Raw genomic sequence first — 14,896 nt, forward strand, 5'->3', positions numbered from 1 at the left:
CAATCACCTAGCTCTCAAAGCTGGTAATTTTCATGTATTGATGACACCCGATTTGCATGAAACAGTTAGTTAAAGATCACTCTATAGCTGTGATGAACTAGCAATGCCTAACAGCTAGTTCCTCTATTCATTAATCCTAGTTTCCTACCAGTATGGATGTGGATTGATGGTGTGGTTGTCTTTATAGTCCTAGTCTACTTTTCATTGGCATCTTGCTTCTCATTTCCTGTTGGCCACGCTTAGAATATGTGTTTCTCAAAGCAACAGTGACTTGCGCTATTACCCTGCTCTGTGGCCTTACCATTTATATTCCATAGTCAGCTGCTCATATTCTGCTTGATACTTGGAACCAGGTTCTGCTCAAATATTTTCCAGCTACAGTTGGTGGTTGGAGCAGAAGGAATCTCATGACCAGGGGTTTTAGTGACTATTATTGTTATTTTTTATTGAAGACAAGTTTATGTCTCCAGATCACTTTAAAGAGAATGAACAAGAAAGCCTTTTCAATTGTTACATCCTCCCACAAAGTGTGTGTGCACCATATTCCAGGACAAAACCATGGGGCCCATATTCACCCCTGGTGTAACTATTGCTTTCAGATGTGGATTTGTCCCCAGGGCCTAAAATGTGTGCTATGGGACTAATCTGTTCCCACTGAAATCAGTGGCTTAAACCACAATGGGGCTGGCTCAGGCACCAAACCTGTATATATAACCTCAAACCATGAGCACAGGGAAGCCCCCCATTGTGGGATTGGTCTTATTAGAGCAGCACAAACCCAGGCAATCTCAGGTCCAGGAACCCATGAGTGGAACTTCAGGCATGTGTGTACTCCTCCTGATTTTCAGGACTACTCACATGCTTAAAAGTTAAGCACATGCTTACATGCAGTACTAGGTTGCGACCTCATTTTGCAAACCATTTTCTCTCCGATTTAGTTTGTGTGGCCTCACTCCTCTTCCCCCTGCTATTTTAAATCAAAGTGAAATGCAGCCAAAAATGCCAAGATTTCTTGGTTTCAGCTTGAAACTAAGGACAGCCTCCAAGTTTTGTATGGTTTCCACCTAAAACCATAAATCATCCCTGCTTCACCTGAAATTTGTTCCAAATTTGCTCAAGAGTTGGCTAAGGGTTGCTTGAAACAGAGCCCAGTTTCTATGAGAGGTTCATGAACCTTGATAAACCTGGCCCAAGTTTTGGGCTTGTAATGAAACCAGAAACATGCAAGTTTCACCTGGTTTGGGTTTTGTTACAAATGCTTCTCACAGAGCTAATATTTATTATGATTACAGTTATAACACATTTAGACAGGCCTGTGAGCGTATACACCACATTACAAACAGAAAAGGCCCAGACACATTTCCTGCCTCGCAGAGCTTATAATGTAAATAATATACTGATTTCTGTTTAATTTACATATATGCATAACCAAACATTTATCCTATGTGACTTACTTAGCTAGTTGAATGGTTTGTTGCAGAAAAATAAATCACCTTGAAGAAGGTGCAATTGGGACCCATTGGAACGACAAGAGTTAAGAAAACAAAGTTGAAGCCTTGTGCTGATGGATACATTCATAAAAGCCTGTTTTTGCAGATGACAAAACCGAGATGTTGGCTGAAATGATGCTGTGTTCATCAGTTACATTCTCAATTGTTACTGCAACCTTGGCTCTTCCAAATACCCAGGGAAGATTGACTAATAATTAAAGCATGCGCCTGGGATGCAGATGAACCAGGTTCTGTTCCTAACTGCTACAAATTGTGCTGTGGCCCTATGAGGGTACATAGTGGAGAAACCTCTGTGCAGCTGCAACAACCCACCCTGATTGCAACTATCAGCTCTGAGCATGGAAGGAGATTGTGGGCCTTATGCTACCACCTTAAGCAAGTGGATAGCTGGCTGGGTAGGTGAAAAGGGGTCTAGTAGGTTATCTTCTTTATTCCCCCAACTTTGTCTGGTCCCAGAAAGGAGCCCTGGGAGGAACTGTGCCTCTGAGGGACAACTTCCTGAGGCAGCAGTATTATGTGCCTTCCTGTACTCAAGGCTGACCCTAAAGGCCTTACTCTGGGAGTTTGACCAAGCCTATTCACTCCTCTGTCCTTCATTCAGAAAATACTTAAGCATGTGCTTAAGTCTATCCCTACTCAGGAAGGCACTTAAGTTAAGCACATACTTCCTTGAAGCAGAACCTCTGTTTTTCAGTTCCCTCTCTGTAAAATGGAGATAACAAAAGCTCTACCTCACAGAGGTGTTGCAAGGATACACACTAATGTTTGCGAGGTGGTGAGAGACTACAGAGCTGGGAGCCATAGAGACGTTATAAACAAACAAACTTAACGAATGTTAAATTGTGGTGCTTGGACATGTGAAAGTTCTGGATGCTGTTCAGTATGATGAAAGCCTCTAGCAGGCCTGTGTGAAAAAGTAATATAGTTCTGGGTACTTAGCAAAGGTTTAATGTAGTGCATGTCTGCTTTGGCAGACGCAATGGGAAACATTCAGCCTTTCTACACTCTTCTGTATTTAAATATATATGAGAAGTCAGTTATGACAACAGTACAATGACTGAAACAATTGGCAAGCTCACATGGTTATTTTTTCAGAAATGAAACAGTTTCTGCGCATTAAAGGAAAGGCCCTAATCCAGCCCGCCCTGCACCCACCCATCTCCTGGGTAAATTTCATCTTTAGAAAAATATTTGAGAAGTGGAAGAGAGTCTCTGACATACAGAACACAACATTTCTATGGTCCCAGTGCCTTCAGCAGGAGTTGCTTCAGGCCCTCTAGCCCCAAGAGTACTTCTGCTAATGGGAGAGTCTAAAGGGTTTCTCTAGCTTTTAAAAACTTAAAGTGACAAGTAAAAAACGAGCGTTTTGTTCATGCTGAAGTGAGATATTGTAATTCACACATGACCATGGTAATAACGTATAGACAACCAAAGTGAAGTATCCCCTAGGAGAAATGGAGCCTCAGATGTGCCCTTTAGTCCCACTGAAACCAACGGGAGTTGAGGATGCTCAGCTCCTTGCGGGACTGGGCCAATGATGCCTTAGGATTTATATGTGAGCTGCTTTAGGTAGCAGAGTCAAAACTTGCGCTCCTGCATCTTCTTTGCCTAAGCTCTTGGCGTGATGAAAAGTACAGGAGACAGAGGTTAAACTACCCATCATTTTAATTTCATTACAGACACACAGCACTGGCTTTCCTTAGTCCTCTTCAGGCTCACCTGCCGCCCCCCTTCACCCCATGACACCAGTGTCATTGCGAATTAATTATTGGGCCACATGCACAATGGCATGGTCATGACGGACGTGCAGAATCATCCCTCTTTGGCCTCTTCTAGTCAGGCTTTGCTGGAAGTCAGCTGACGTCTTGCATTTCAAACGCCCCTCTTGTAGAGGTAGTGTAGGCTCAAGCAACCAACATCTTATCTAACCACTGAGAGCAAGATCCTTCTCAGAGGAACAGTTTATGTGCTATCGTCCCGGAGTGCACAAAGCTTGAGGAGATCAGGTTTGCTGTGGAGACTCAGCTATTGTATGATCTATATGCTCACCTTGCTGGCTGACTTAACGCAGTGCACCGAAGAGGCCACTGGGAAGAATACCCTTATAGTCATGCGTCAGCTGCTTCAGAAAGTAGAGGGTTGTGACAAGTGGCTGCAGAATGAAAGTGTAGGGAAACAAATCACTGCATCTGAACTGGCATTCAGGACAAGGCTAAATGTGTTTGGGCAAGGACTGCGCATCTAGGGGTATTAAACAACTTCTATACAATGGGCCTAATTCTGATCTCAGTTACACCAAATAACTCTAATGCACTCATGGAGATTACTCTGGATGTACACTGGGATCACTGAAATCACAGTCTGGCCCAATATACCACTGCATGCAGTGGGGCAAAAAAGGTAAAGCTTTTTTCAATGAGAATGCACCCAGTAGAACGGATCACATACTTTATAATCTTTTGCCTTTGAAATGAATCTGAGCATCAGCAAGACTTTAGCTTGCAATAATCACTATAATAGTTTGAAGGGTCTGAATCTTTAATATTACTGCTAGCCAATAACTATATTTCAGTGTGACAACCAGCATGCAACTGTCATCAGCTATCATCCCCATAGGCAATGAATGGGGGGAGAGTGTTCTAAACTTTGCAGGCAAAGTATTTTGTTGTGACTAAATTGTAAAGTGAAAGTATGAGTGGTCTTTTGCCAGGGCACTTTCACATAAGAACAGGATAGCCATACTGGGTCAGACCAAAGGTCCATCTAGCCCAGTAACCTGTCTTCCAACAGTGGCCAATGCCAGGTGCCCCAGAGGGAATGAAAAGAACAGGTAATCATCAGATGATCCATCCCCTGTTGTCCATTCCCAGCTTCTGGCAGAGGCCAGGAACACCATCCCTGCCCAACCTGGCTAATAGCCATTGATGGACCTATCCTCTATGAATTCTTCTAGTTCTTTTTTGATCTCTGTTATAATCTTGGCCTTCACAACATCCTCCAGCAAGGAGCTTCACAGGTTAACTCTGTGTTGTGTGAAAAAATACTTCCTTTTGTTTGTTTTAAACCTGATGCCTATTAATTTCATTTGGTGACCCCTAGTTCTTGTGTTATGAGAAGTAAATAACACTTCCCTATTTACTTTTTCCGCACCAGTCATGATTTTATAGACCTCTATCATATTCCCCCTTAGTTGTCTCTTTTCCAAGCTGAAAAGTCCCAGTCTTATTAATGTCTCCTCGTACGGCAGCCGTTCTGTACTCCTCATCATTTTTGTTGCCCTTTTCTGAATCTTTTCCAATTCCAATATATCTTTTTCAGATGGGGCAACCACATCTGTATGCAGTATTCAAGATGTAGGCATACCATTCATTTATATAGAGGCAATATATTTTCTGTCTCATTATCTATCCCTTTCTTAATGATTCCCACTATTCTGTTCACTTTTTGACTGCTGTTGCACATTAGATGAGCTTTAGCTGTGGAACACTAGCTTGACAGACACATCCTTTGAAATCTGTGTTTGGTGGGTAATACCTTCTGAGAACCCCAAGAATAATTTCTTGTCTCACTGATTTTATCCTTTTCCCTTTGGATAGTATTGCTTGCTCTTGTTTTTCACAGCATGCAAGCCAACATGACTCCTCCTTTTATTAACCTGTTTTGTGCACCAGCTCTGGTAATATCAGCAGGAACGCGCACAGCAGATTGTCCTTGTACAGGTGAAATTTGGGGGCACAAATATTTAATGCATAGAGTAGGTGTTTAACCAGGCATCTATACGTTCCTCCCACACTTATGGAGCAGACGCTAATGGATTTTCTAAAGGTAAAGTTTTCTCCAAGGTGTTATTTTGATATGACCATATTAACGTGATGACTAGTGGTTTGTTCTGGAGAGCGTGAGAAAGGGGACACTCAACTTAGATTTTTTGAGATGACTACAGTTAATGCCAAAATGTTACAAAGGGCTAAATTCAGTCCACTTTGAATAAGAAAGTGTGAAGGTCATCAAAGTGAGGTGCACTAATTGCACCCAATCCTAGCTACCCTCACTTCCAGAGACCATGCAATACCATAGAGAGGGTGGTATAAGATAAGGGCTGAAGGTCACGGGCCACTTGTTTTTGTACATACTCAATTATCCCTGGTGCCTCCTTCTCAGCTGGGATTGTGCTCTTGGCATGAGTAATCTGCATTTGCAGCTGTGCAAAAGTTGTGTGGCTACCTTCATGCTGACTGGAACATGGATATCAAATAGAACTTTCTTGGTCTTTTTATTTTTGGCCCCTATTTGAGTGAAAAAGGAAGAGGGATTTGAACCCATCTAGTATCTATCTAGGTCCCAAGGAGTGAGCATATGGCATTTGAACTTTGGTTGCAATGTACTGATTCTGGCTGAAGTAACTCTGATCCCTAAAACTGGTGTGAGGCTTTAGTGCTGTGGCTTTAAAATGGGAACCTAAAAATTGCTTTTTAAAAATTGACATTTGCTAGAAAGAGATGTGAAAGACTCAGAAGGTAAAATCCTGCTCTGTCACTTCGCTTGATCTGAGGTGAGCTCGAATGTCAGCAGTTTGATGTGGACTGGTTAGCATCACACTTACCTGTAGAGACAGGTGACAGCTGAACGTGAGTAACCAAACAGTCACAGAAAGGTGTGCTGAGAGTTGGTTACAGCAGCAGGCAAAGATCAAACGTATCAGACTCCTAGCGGGCAGGCCCTACCTGTGCTGAGGAACCTAGACTTGTCTGTTCCAGAGCCCAAATCAGAACAAACTACAAACCTTTGCATTAACATATGACTTTGATATGAAATCCCAGCAAGAGCAGCTACCTGGAAATTGGTCTCAGACCGGCTATAAGAAAGACAAACAGTTTGGGTTCTTTGCAAGACCGTTTAAAAGGGAGACTGTGGAAACAGTCATGTCCTGCCAAAATACACATCATCTGTCAAGCTTACAAGATACTGTTACAATACACAGTAAGTCAAGAGACTGGGTTGATATATACAGTAATGAGACATTTTTGTTAAGCTGTATGTTAACCAGAAATTATAATATTTTGGCACATGCATATAAGTTATGCACAAATTCACTTGCTAAAAGCCACAATTATTTCAAAGAGCTAAAATATGTATCACCATTTCCCTAACTCTAATATGAAAACTAACTTTTACGTACAAAACCATACTAAAGCTCCTCCTCCCCTTCAACTCCACCGCAAGCTTAGAGCCTCTGTGAATCCACTACCAAGTCAAATACAAGAAAATAATTGCATTTAATTGCTCTGGTACGTTCCACAAACTCTATTGGCTAAACACTCTTTGTTGTTCATCCCAAATCCAGGAGTAATTAAGAAATTAAACTCATGTCAACAATTATTGATGCTAAAAGTTCTAAATTACATCGACAGGCATACAGAGGCAAATCTCAATTCAGGGCCCAATCCTGCAAAGAGAGACATATGGGTTGCTACACACAGATCTGTTTGCAGGATTGGGCTTTGCATTCTGAACTCGTTAAAGGGACACTGTCAAGATTTTGTAGCATAACATTGGAATTGTTCAAATATTGTGTTTAGCTGACAGAGAGAACTTTCTGATTCTAAACATCTCCTCTTGTTTGAATATATCAATCCATGACACAGATATACTATTAAATAGTCTCTCTTTTGTGGGACCTATGAAATCACAATATTTCGAACTGCCTTTTTTCCCCTTTGCAGTTTCAATAAACAAAGATGATTTTCAGAGCTGTGCAGACAACACTGAGGCTGCTGGAGCACAATCAAACACGTTTTGGCACGATAAGGTGTTATATAAAGATTTAAATGTTAAATCAAGAAATCTACTTGACATTGTCTGTAGATTTCTCTAAAATAATTCCTTTTAGTTTCCCTCAGTTTTTATGTACAGGAAAGAAAAAAGCCAAATACACTCCAATGTACATGCCTTCACTGGCATAAAAAAACAAACAAACCTCACTACCTATTGAAATGGGAATGGTATTTATAATTGTAAAACTCTGAATATGTTTTGCTATAGCTAATCAACATGTGGAAAATATGCTGTTCAAAACTATGGCACTATGGTAAATAAAACCAGGCATGGCCTATTGAAAACATCATGGTGACTCTCCGTGTGCCAACTTCTTTTTATATTATTAAGCTGGTTATGGAGAAAAAATCTGAGATGAAATCTGATTACAGAAAATAATACCCCTCTGAGTGAATTATTTTTCCCTTTCACAAACGATTGTGGCTCTGTGTATTTCCATCTATCAACTACAATGCTGTCCAAACAAGTTTTTGCACTGTATTTTCAGTGCCACAAATTGTTTTTTTTTTGGGGGGGTGGGGTGTATTACATTGTCACATATCAATAGAATGTTCTTTTCCTGCTAAAGTGGTAGCTTGTACCACTTCATAGACAAACACTGGCACCTTCACATTATGCATGTCATATAATTTGCAGTTGATTTCAATGCTGGATTATTCCTTTGTAATCAGCCTTGGATTATTTGACAATAGATGTCATGGGGAGGGGAGGAGGAGGAAGAATGGAATACTTTATACATGCCAAAGGGGCTTTAGGAGACAAGACTTTTGAAATAAAATGCGCATGTTTTCCAAATAATGATTTAACATCCAATTTTGCGTGTTTTGGCTATTAGTTACTGATTGACAGGATTATTTAGGTCAGCTTATTGGAAATGTTCTAACTTGCCCTTTGGGAGCTACATTTTAAAGAATTCCATTGCTGAATTAGTATTGTGACTAATTCTGTATTTCTCTTCTGTCTTCCTCTGTAGGAAGACTGGATAAACTACAGATGCACATATTCAGTAACGAATCACCTATACATGCAGTATATCCCCCACTATACAGGAATGCATGAAGCATAAACATTCAGTCTAGTGCACTGAAGAGCTAGTACTAGCAAAAACACAAAGTCACAGAATAAACTAAAAAAACCCACTGTTTTATTGTGACATTGAACCCTTGTTGATACGAATGATTATGGGTACTCTTGACATGTATTACATAATGTCATGGTGTAGGATGGCACTGATTATCATCTGACTTCTGAGAATGTTTAATGGTCCCTACTGACCTCAGTGCATTTTGGTAAGTCACAGAAATTTCATCATCAGGTTTGTGTATACAGTTAACGAGTAGTTGGTCTTTATAAGCACCATTACAAACCCTCACATTAAGGGTATTATTAATCTAGTTTACAAATGCTTCATTGATAAAAATAGTATGATTACAGTATACACACACTTAATTTACATGTACTGTATTATAGGCATAACTGAGATAAACTACTGAGCTAACTTTGGTTGATTGAAGTATGTAGACTGAATAATTGCAATTTTGGCTTCTAAGTTGTGTAAATATTACAGTGCATTTATAAATCTAGATTGAAAATGTACTAGCACCAAATGGATATCATAAATGGCTGACCTAGTAAGTTGTAGTTGGAGAAGCAAAAGTTTAAGAATTACAAAAATAGAGAAGTCCATCAGTTGAAAGCACGTTCTTGTACCTCTGCTGAAATGATGTGTCTCAGCATCAGTGGCCAACCTCCAATGATAAAAGTCCCAGTTTTCAAGATTCAACATATCAAGGTAGCTCAGCTACACTTTAAGAAGCCTGAGAAAGTGGTTGTTTTGATCTAGGGTATTCATTCTGTACCTTGCTTATGTAATAATATAATAGTGCTCATTCATACAAATGTACTCATGAAAGATTGTACCTATGATATGGAGAATCTGATTGGGAGGAACATTCAGTCCTACCTGTCTATCTTTGGTTTTAATTATTTGGTCTTTGGTTGATGAATTAATGAAGCAAAATCTGAATTTTCATTTTCAGGTTATCTCCCAGCTCACCACTGAGGTAGTCTTTGTCATGTTTGTCTTCAAGCTGATTAAGTTCCTTCTTTTTATAGAGTGGAATACTACTGATTTGTAATGAGTAGGTTCCAGGTATTGGCTTCTTCTTTGTGAAATGAAGGTAGCTTATCCCTTCCTTCTGATTGATTCTAAAGAAACCATCTTCGTTTCCAGAGTCAATTAAATATCGGTTGTGATTTGTCAGTGTTGAGAGAGCAGGAAGAAGTTCCAAGATGCGATCTTTGTTATTAAGCCCAGAGATGTTAAAGGAAAAGACGGCTGTTTTTTCACTATCCCAACTGGCAAGACTGACTTCTGGTTCCACCTCAGGTTGATCCTGCACAAGAACACTAACATTAGTCTCTGCTTTGCCACAGAACAGTTTCATTCATTTATAAACAACTTAAGAGGCCATCTAATAAAAAACGTTGTTGCCTGTCTTAAACGCCAGGCAACCCCATTTGCTCCAACTGAGTAGCAGAGGGTCCAGGTCAGAGCAGGATTTGAACCTTGAACTGAGCAGTTAGTCCTGTGTATGAAGGCAAAAGAAAAAAAAGTCTTAGCTACTTGCAACTAGCGTTCTCTGTATGGGTCATCTCACCTCAGGCTGCATGCTGCACACGGCTCTCAGAGTTTTGAGATGATGCATTTCAGAGTTCAGACCCTTTTCTCACCCTCCACACGCTGGGTGCACATACCTGTGTCACACTTCCCAGTCTGTCAAAAGCAGTAGTGAAGTGAAGCTAATAATGAGCTGTGTGAGGTAATGTGGTTTGTGGAGCAGGCAAGTCATTTAATGGGTCTTGGATCGGATTATATTCAGGGTGGATAATGTCTCCCACCACCTGCACTGTGCTGTCTACACTATTTTAGGCATACTCACTCTATCAAAGCTAGCATGTGTATATCTACCCAAGTGGGACATTACACCTGCAGAGCCAGTGCAGATATAGCTGAAGTCAAGGTGATTGAACTCACATAAGACATGAGCTAAACTCCACTGAGATGAGTTATTAGTAACATTTCTAAAAGGCAGAGTTTCAGGGACCATAAAAGAATGCCAACTGGAACGATATTAATTTGGAAACTTCCTGCAGCAGGCAAGGGTATGCCAGTGTAATTCTTCAGCCACAGCGACAAATTACCCTTCATCAGCTAGCAAACATGCTAAGCTTTGAAACCCTGATGATTTTTAGGGAACAGTTATCAAACCTGTGGCATTCCAGCTTGCTTCACACTCAACACAGCTTCTTCTTCAAGTATATTTATTGTGCTTTACTAAATCATTGATCTTGCATGATCATAAACTGTGCACCAATTTCAAGGGGTCCAGAGAAGTGCACCCAAAACACTTTTTCGTGGGCAAAAGCCCCCATACTTTTGCACATGTGGATCAGGTACCTGTGTACACAACTTGGCTTGCACACACAAACTTGAGTTATTTTACATGTGTGAAGGGTGTTCCTGATTCCCCGTGTTAGCACATGAAAAGATGAGATATCTGCACATGCAAATATATATACGCTGAAAGCATGCACGATACTTAGCTCAGTAAGTGTGCATATGGTACAGGGACATTTTAGGAGGCCCTTTAAAGTTTTCTGGGTTATACTCATCAGGATGCACAACACAAAACTAAAAAAACCTGTACAACCTGAAGACCACAGCAATGGCCCATTCCCTGACAGCTTCTGTGCATTTTAATGCAAAGTCTGCCACTATCAGTTTATGGTTGTCTTAGAGCAGCTGGAGAAGATGGAAGGGAATCAATTAAATGAGCTTGGATCTGGTGTCATTTCTAATGTAAATTAATTAAAATGTCTCAAAAAGAAGAATATGAATTTTATAGTATAAATTAATTGAAGGAAGTTCTCTGGCCTGTGCTATACAAGAGTTCAGACCAGATGATCACGATAGCCCCTTCCGGCCTTACAAATTATGAAAGGAGCCAAATCCTGCAGCCTTCAGTTAGACAAATCTCCCATCAAAGTGAGAGAGAATTCGGCTGAGTCAGAGTGCAGAATTTGGTCAATGGACATGCAAAGTTGAACCTGCCACTAAGGCTTCTTGTGCACAGGCATTGTAATGTGCTGGAAACAGAAGGAGTCTAACATTTTTCTGCCAGGCAAGTTAAGAACAGAGCAGGGTTGACTGTTTTAACACCAAAGTTACTCGCTTTTGTCAATTCAAAACAAACCGTAAGGATGAGGCTGATGCAGTGTTTATTTTCCTTTGAATCTGTTTTAAGGAATGTTTGCTAAAAATGAAAAGAAGACTGTCTCCCATTGGACTGAGTGAAAGGTGACTTGTAGATAGGTGCAACTAGTCACACGACATACTGTTTTTATTGTAAATACAGGTCATTACATCATCTATTATTAACATTACTTGGTGCAGGAGGCCCATGACAACAGCGGGGAGGAGGGGGAGTTGGCTGAGCATCACAGCAGACTGTAGTAATTTAAATTTCACAGTTACCCCAACCTAAAGATGTACATTAAACCTACTGGTCACTCAAGTGACCTTCCAACAATTATGTTCTGAATTCAGCTTCCAGCTCTGCTATCTGGGCCACACAGGGAGAACACTGTTTGCCTAACTGTCTCTGACAGCCATTGGTCCAAAGCCAGATTGTGGGTGACCAGAAGCACGTCCACATACCTTGTGAAAGGCTGCAGTGACTGGATGCACAGGAATCCCAGCAGTTTCCGTATTTTGCCTTTGGAACACAGTATTTTCTTTGGAGAGGGTCCCACTACCACCCACTCCATGCTCAACACAGTCTCTTTCAGTGGGGGACTCACCCACTCCCAGAACGAAATGTCCCTGTTTTGAGACCACAAGGTCACAAAAGTGTTCTACACTCATGCTGTCCTTTGATATCGAGAATCATCCTTGCTCTTGTGCTCACCCTTGCTGGAGAGTTGAATGGGCATTTAGCTTTAGTGTTTGACAAGAAACAGGAAATGAGCAAGCATGTTAGGATCTTGTAAGGATGACCTCCCCATGATGACTGTGAGTATGTTCAGAAAGCCCCCCCAGACATGCAGAGTCCCAGAGCAACTCCTTGGGCCATGTTGAACTGACATGCCTGGCTGTGGTCTGAATTTTTCCCTCTGGATTCTTTCTTTGCATGCTAAGTCTCTGATTCTGGCTCTCAGAAAACAGCCAAAATCCCTCCCCAAGAAGGACAATTACCTCTGCTTCATTTGCAATAGTTTCATTAGTGCTTCTGCGCTTCCTTCCTCTCTTGGGATAACCGTTGATTTTACATTCATAACAAGCCTCGGGGGAGAGAGAGTTGTCAACTACTTCACCGCTGACGGGCAATTCTTGACCATGACCTTTACCCAGTCCCACTCCAGAAACACAGTGTCTGATGAATTAAGAAGTGAAAATTAGTTCCATGAAATTAGTTCCACCCCTCAAGAAAAAACTCATACAACATTAAGAACTTGTATTGCTCTAAACCAGTGTTTCCAAACTTGGGACGCCGCTTGTGTAGGAAAAGCTCCTGGCAGGCCAGGCCGGTTTGTTTACCTGCCGCGTCTGCAGGTCTGGCCAATCGCGGCTCTCATTGGCCCCGGTTCACTGCTCCAGGCCAATGGGAGCTGCTGGAAGCAGCAGCCAGTATGTCCCTCAGCCGCCGCTGTTTCCAGCAGCTCCCATTGGCCTGGAGCAGCGAACCGCGGCCAGTGGGAGCTGCGATCGGCCGAACCTGCCGATGCAGCAGGTAAACAAACTAGCCCAGCCCAGACCACCAGGGGCTTTCCCTACACAAAGCAGTGTGCCAAGTTAGGGAAATACTGATCTAAACACACACACAAATAACGTATCCAATTTAACTGGCAAAATTCCTACTGAGGTCAACAGGCCAAATTCTCTTCTCAGTCACACTTTGGCTTCAGAGAAAGTGGCCCAATGGGGCTTTTCCTAAAAAAGACCTCCAATGTTTGGCCGTATGTAACTACTGATTTACTAATACTATACTATGTAAATAACGATTTATAAACACAGGCCCTGATTTTCAGAAGTAGCTAGTGATTTCGGGTGCCCGATCCAAGACACCTTGATGGAGGAGATTCAGGAAGCACTGAGCCTCTCATCTTAAATTCCTCAAGTTGGGCACCCATAAATCACTGGTCACTTTTGAAAATTTACGCCAGGATCTTTGTCCCATCCACCGAAGTGCCTGAATCTAGATTCTTCACACACCTAAAAGTCTCAATGAAGCTAATGGAAGGAAAGGTGCCGAAAGACTTCAGACCCAGGCCTGTATTTTGTAGGTTGCACATCAAGTTCTAATGAACATTATTCTCTAATTTTCATGCCAGCATAGACATATACAGAAAATAATTCCCTTGGAACTTGGATGCCATTCAACTAGAAACACAGGATCACTCCAATATAAGGATATTTCATTCTAACGTCATCAGCAAAAGACTGGGATAAAGCAATTGTCTTTAGAGCCATACAACTCCCCTTTTCTTAGAGAGAAGCTCTATGCTGCACAAGAATCAAGTGCATAATGAGGGGGAAAATCTCCCTAGTGCACAGCTCAGGAATGTGGGGTAGGTGCTGGGGTTCTATGTAGGAGAACAAAGGAAGAGAGGAATCGTCCCTCCCAACAGGAGTGGCTCAGCAGACACTACTCCAGCTTGTAGAGTCCTTTGTGGCCCTGAGCCAAACTTCCTTGGCAAGGCCTAGAGAATCCATCTTGCTATAGATCCATCATCCCCACCTTCACCTCTCCTCCGGCCCTGCCTCATCTCCCTTGCAGAGCTTGGCTCCAAGCACAGGAGGGAGTGTGAAACTCTCGAACACCTTCCCCAAATCCTACCCCTTTTCCAGCAGATCTGCTGCCACTGGTTCTGCAGCTCCTCAGCAGAGGCAAGGGAGCAGATTTTGCCAGTTAATGGCTATTAGTTTAAATATGAGAAGCCCTTACCCTTGTCCTATCCTGAAGTAACCAGGTGGGCATCCACAGACATAGCCACCATCAGTATTTGAACAACCATAACTGCATGGGGCTTGTGCAGAACTGCATTCATTGACATCTTGGCAACCTCCACTAAATTGTTCATACTGAAATCCGGTAGGGCACATACATTTATAGCTTCCCAAAGTATTGTGACAAGATGCTCCTCCACAAACATGTGCACTGAGGCATTCGTTTTCATCTGGAAGGGAAGCACAGCAGATTAGAGACTGGCTTTTATTCTTAGGACTAATTCAGTCTATCGCTCCCCTCTGTAACTTTAGAGAGGCCTAATCTTGATAACTAAGCAGATTCAAACATGCTGCCACATCACATGCATCAAATCCAAGAACAGGGCCCTGCCTCATCCCTGGCTGCTGCAGCAGTCCCTAGGAGACCTCTGCAACCAGAGTAACACAGAGCAACCCTTGGACTACTCTATACTATACCAGAAGCTTTTTCAGCCCAGCCCAGCCCAGTTCAAGAGAAGAGAGTAGAACAGTAGCTTATGTG

At 41.8% G+C, this 14,896-nt stretch overlaps 1 protein-coding gene across 2 annotated transcripts in view; it reads right to left on the minus strand.

Annotated features, from left to right (window-relative positions):
* Nucleotides 1-8,468: 8,468 nt before the first annotated feature.
* The window catches only part of FBN1 (fibrillin 1), a 226,958-nt gene continuing 220,530 nt past the window's right edge, over nucleotides 8,469-14,896 (minus strand). For both annotated transcript variants that reach the window (XM_050966864.1, XM_050966863.1), the window contains exons 64-66: nucleotides 14,354-14,585; nucleotides 12,604-12,781; nucleotides 8,469-9,742 (exon numbers count right to left, since the gene is read on the minus strand). In XM_050966864.1, the coding sequence (XP_050822821.1) occupies nucleotides 9,353-9,742; nucleotides 12,604-12,781; nucleotides 14,354-14,585 (800 nt within the window). In that variant the 3' untranslated portion in view covers nucleotides 8,469-9,352. The remainder of the gene's footprint in view (nucleotides 9,743-12,603; nucleotides 12,782-14,353; nucleotides 14,586-14,896) is intronic.

This window comes from Gopherus flavomarginatus, chromosome 9 (assembly GCF_025201925.1).
Source record: "Gopherus flavomarginatus isolate rGopFla2 chromosome 9, rGopFla2.mat.asm, whole genome shotgun sequence".
Lineage (NCBI taxonomy): Eukaryota > Metazoa > Chordata > Testudines > Testudinidae > Gopherus > Gopherus flavomarginatus.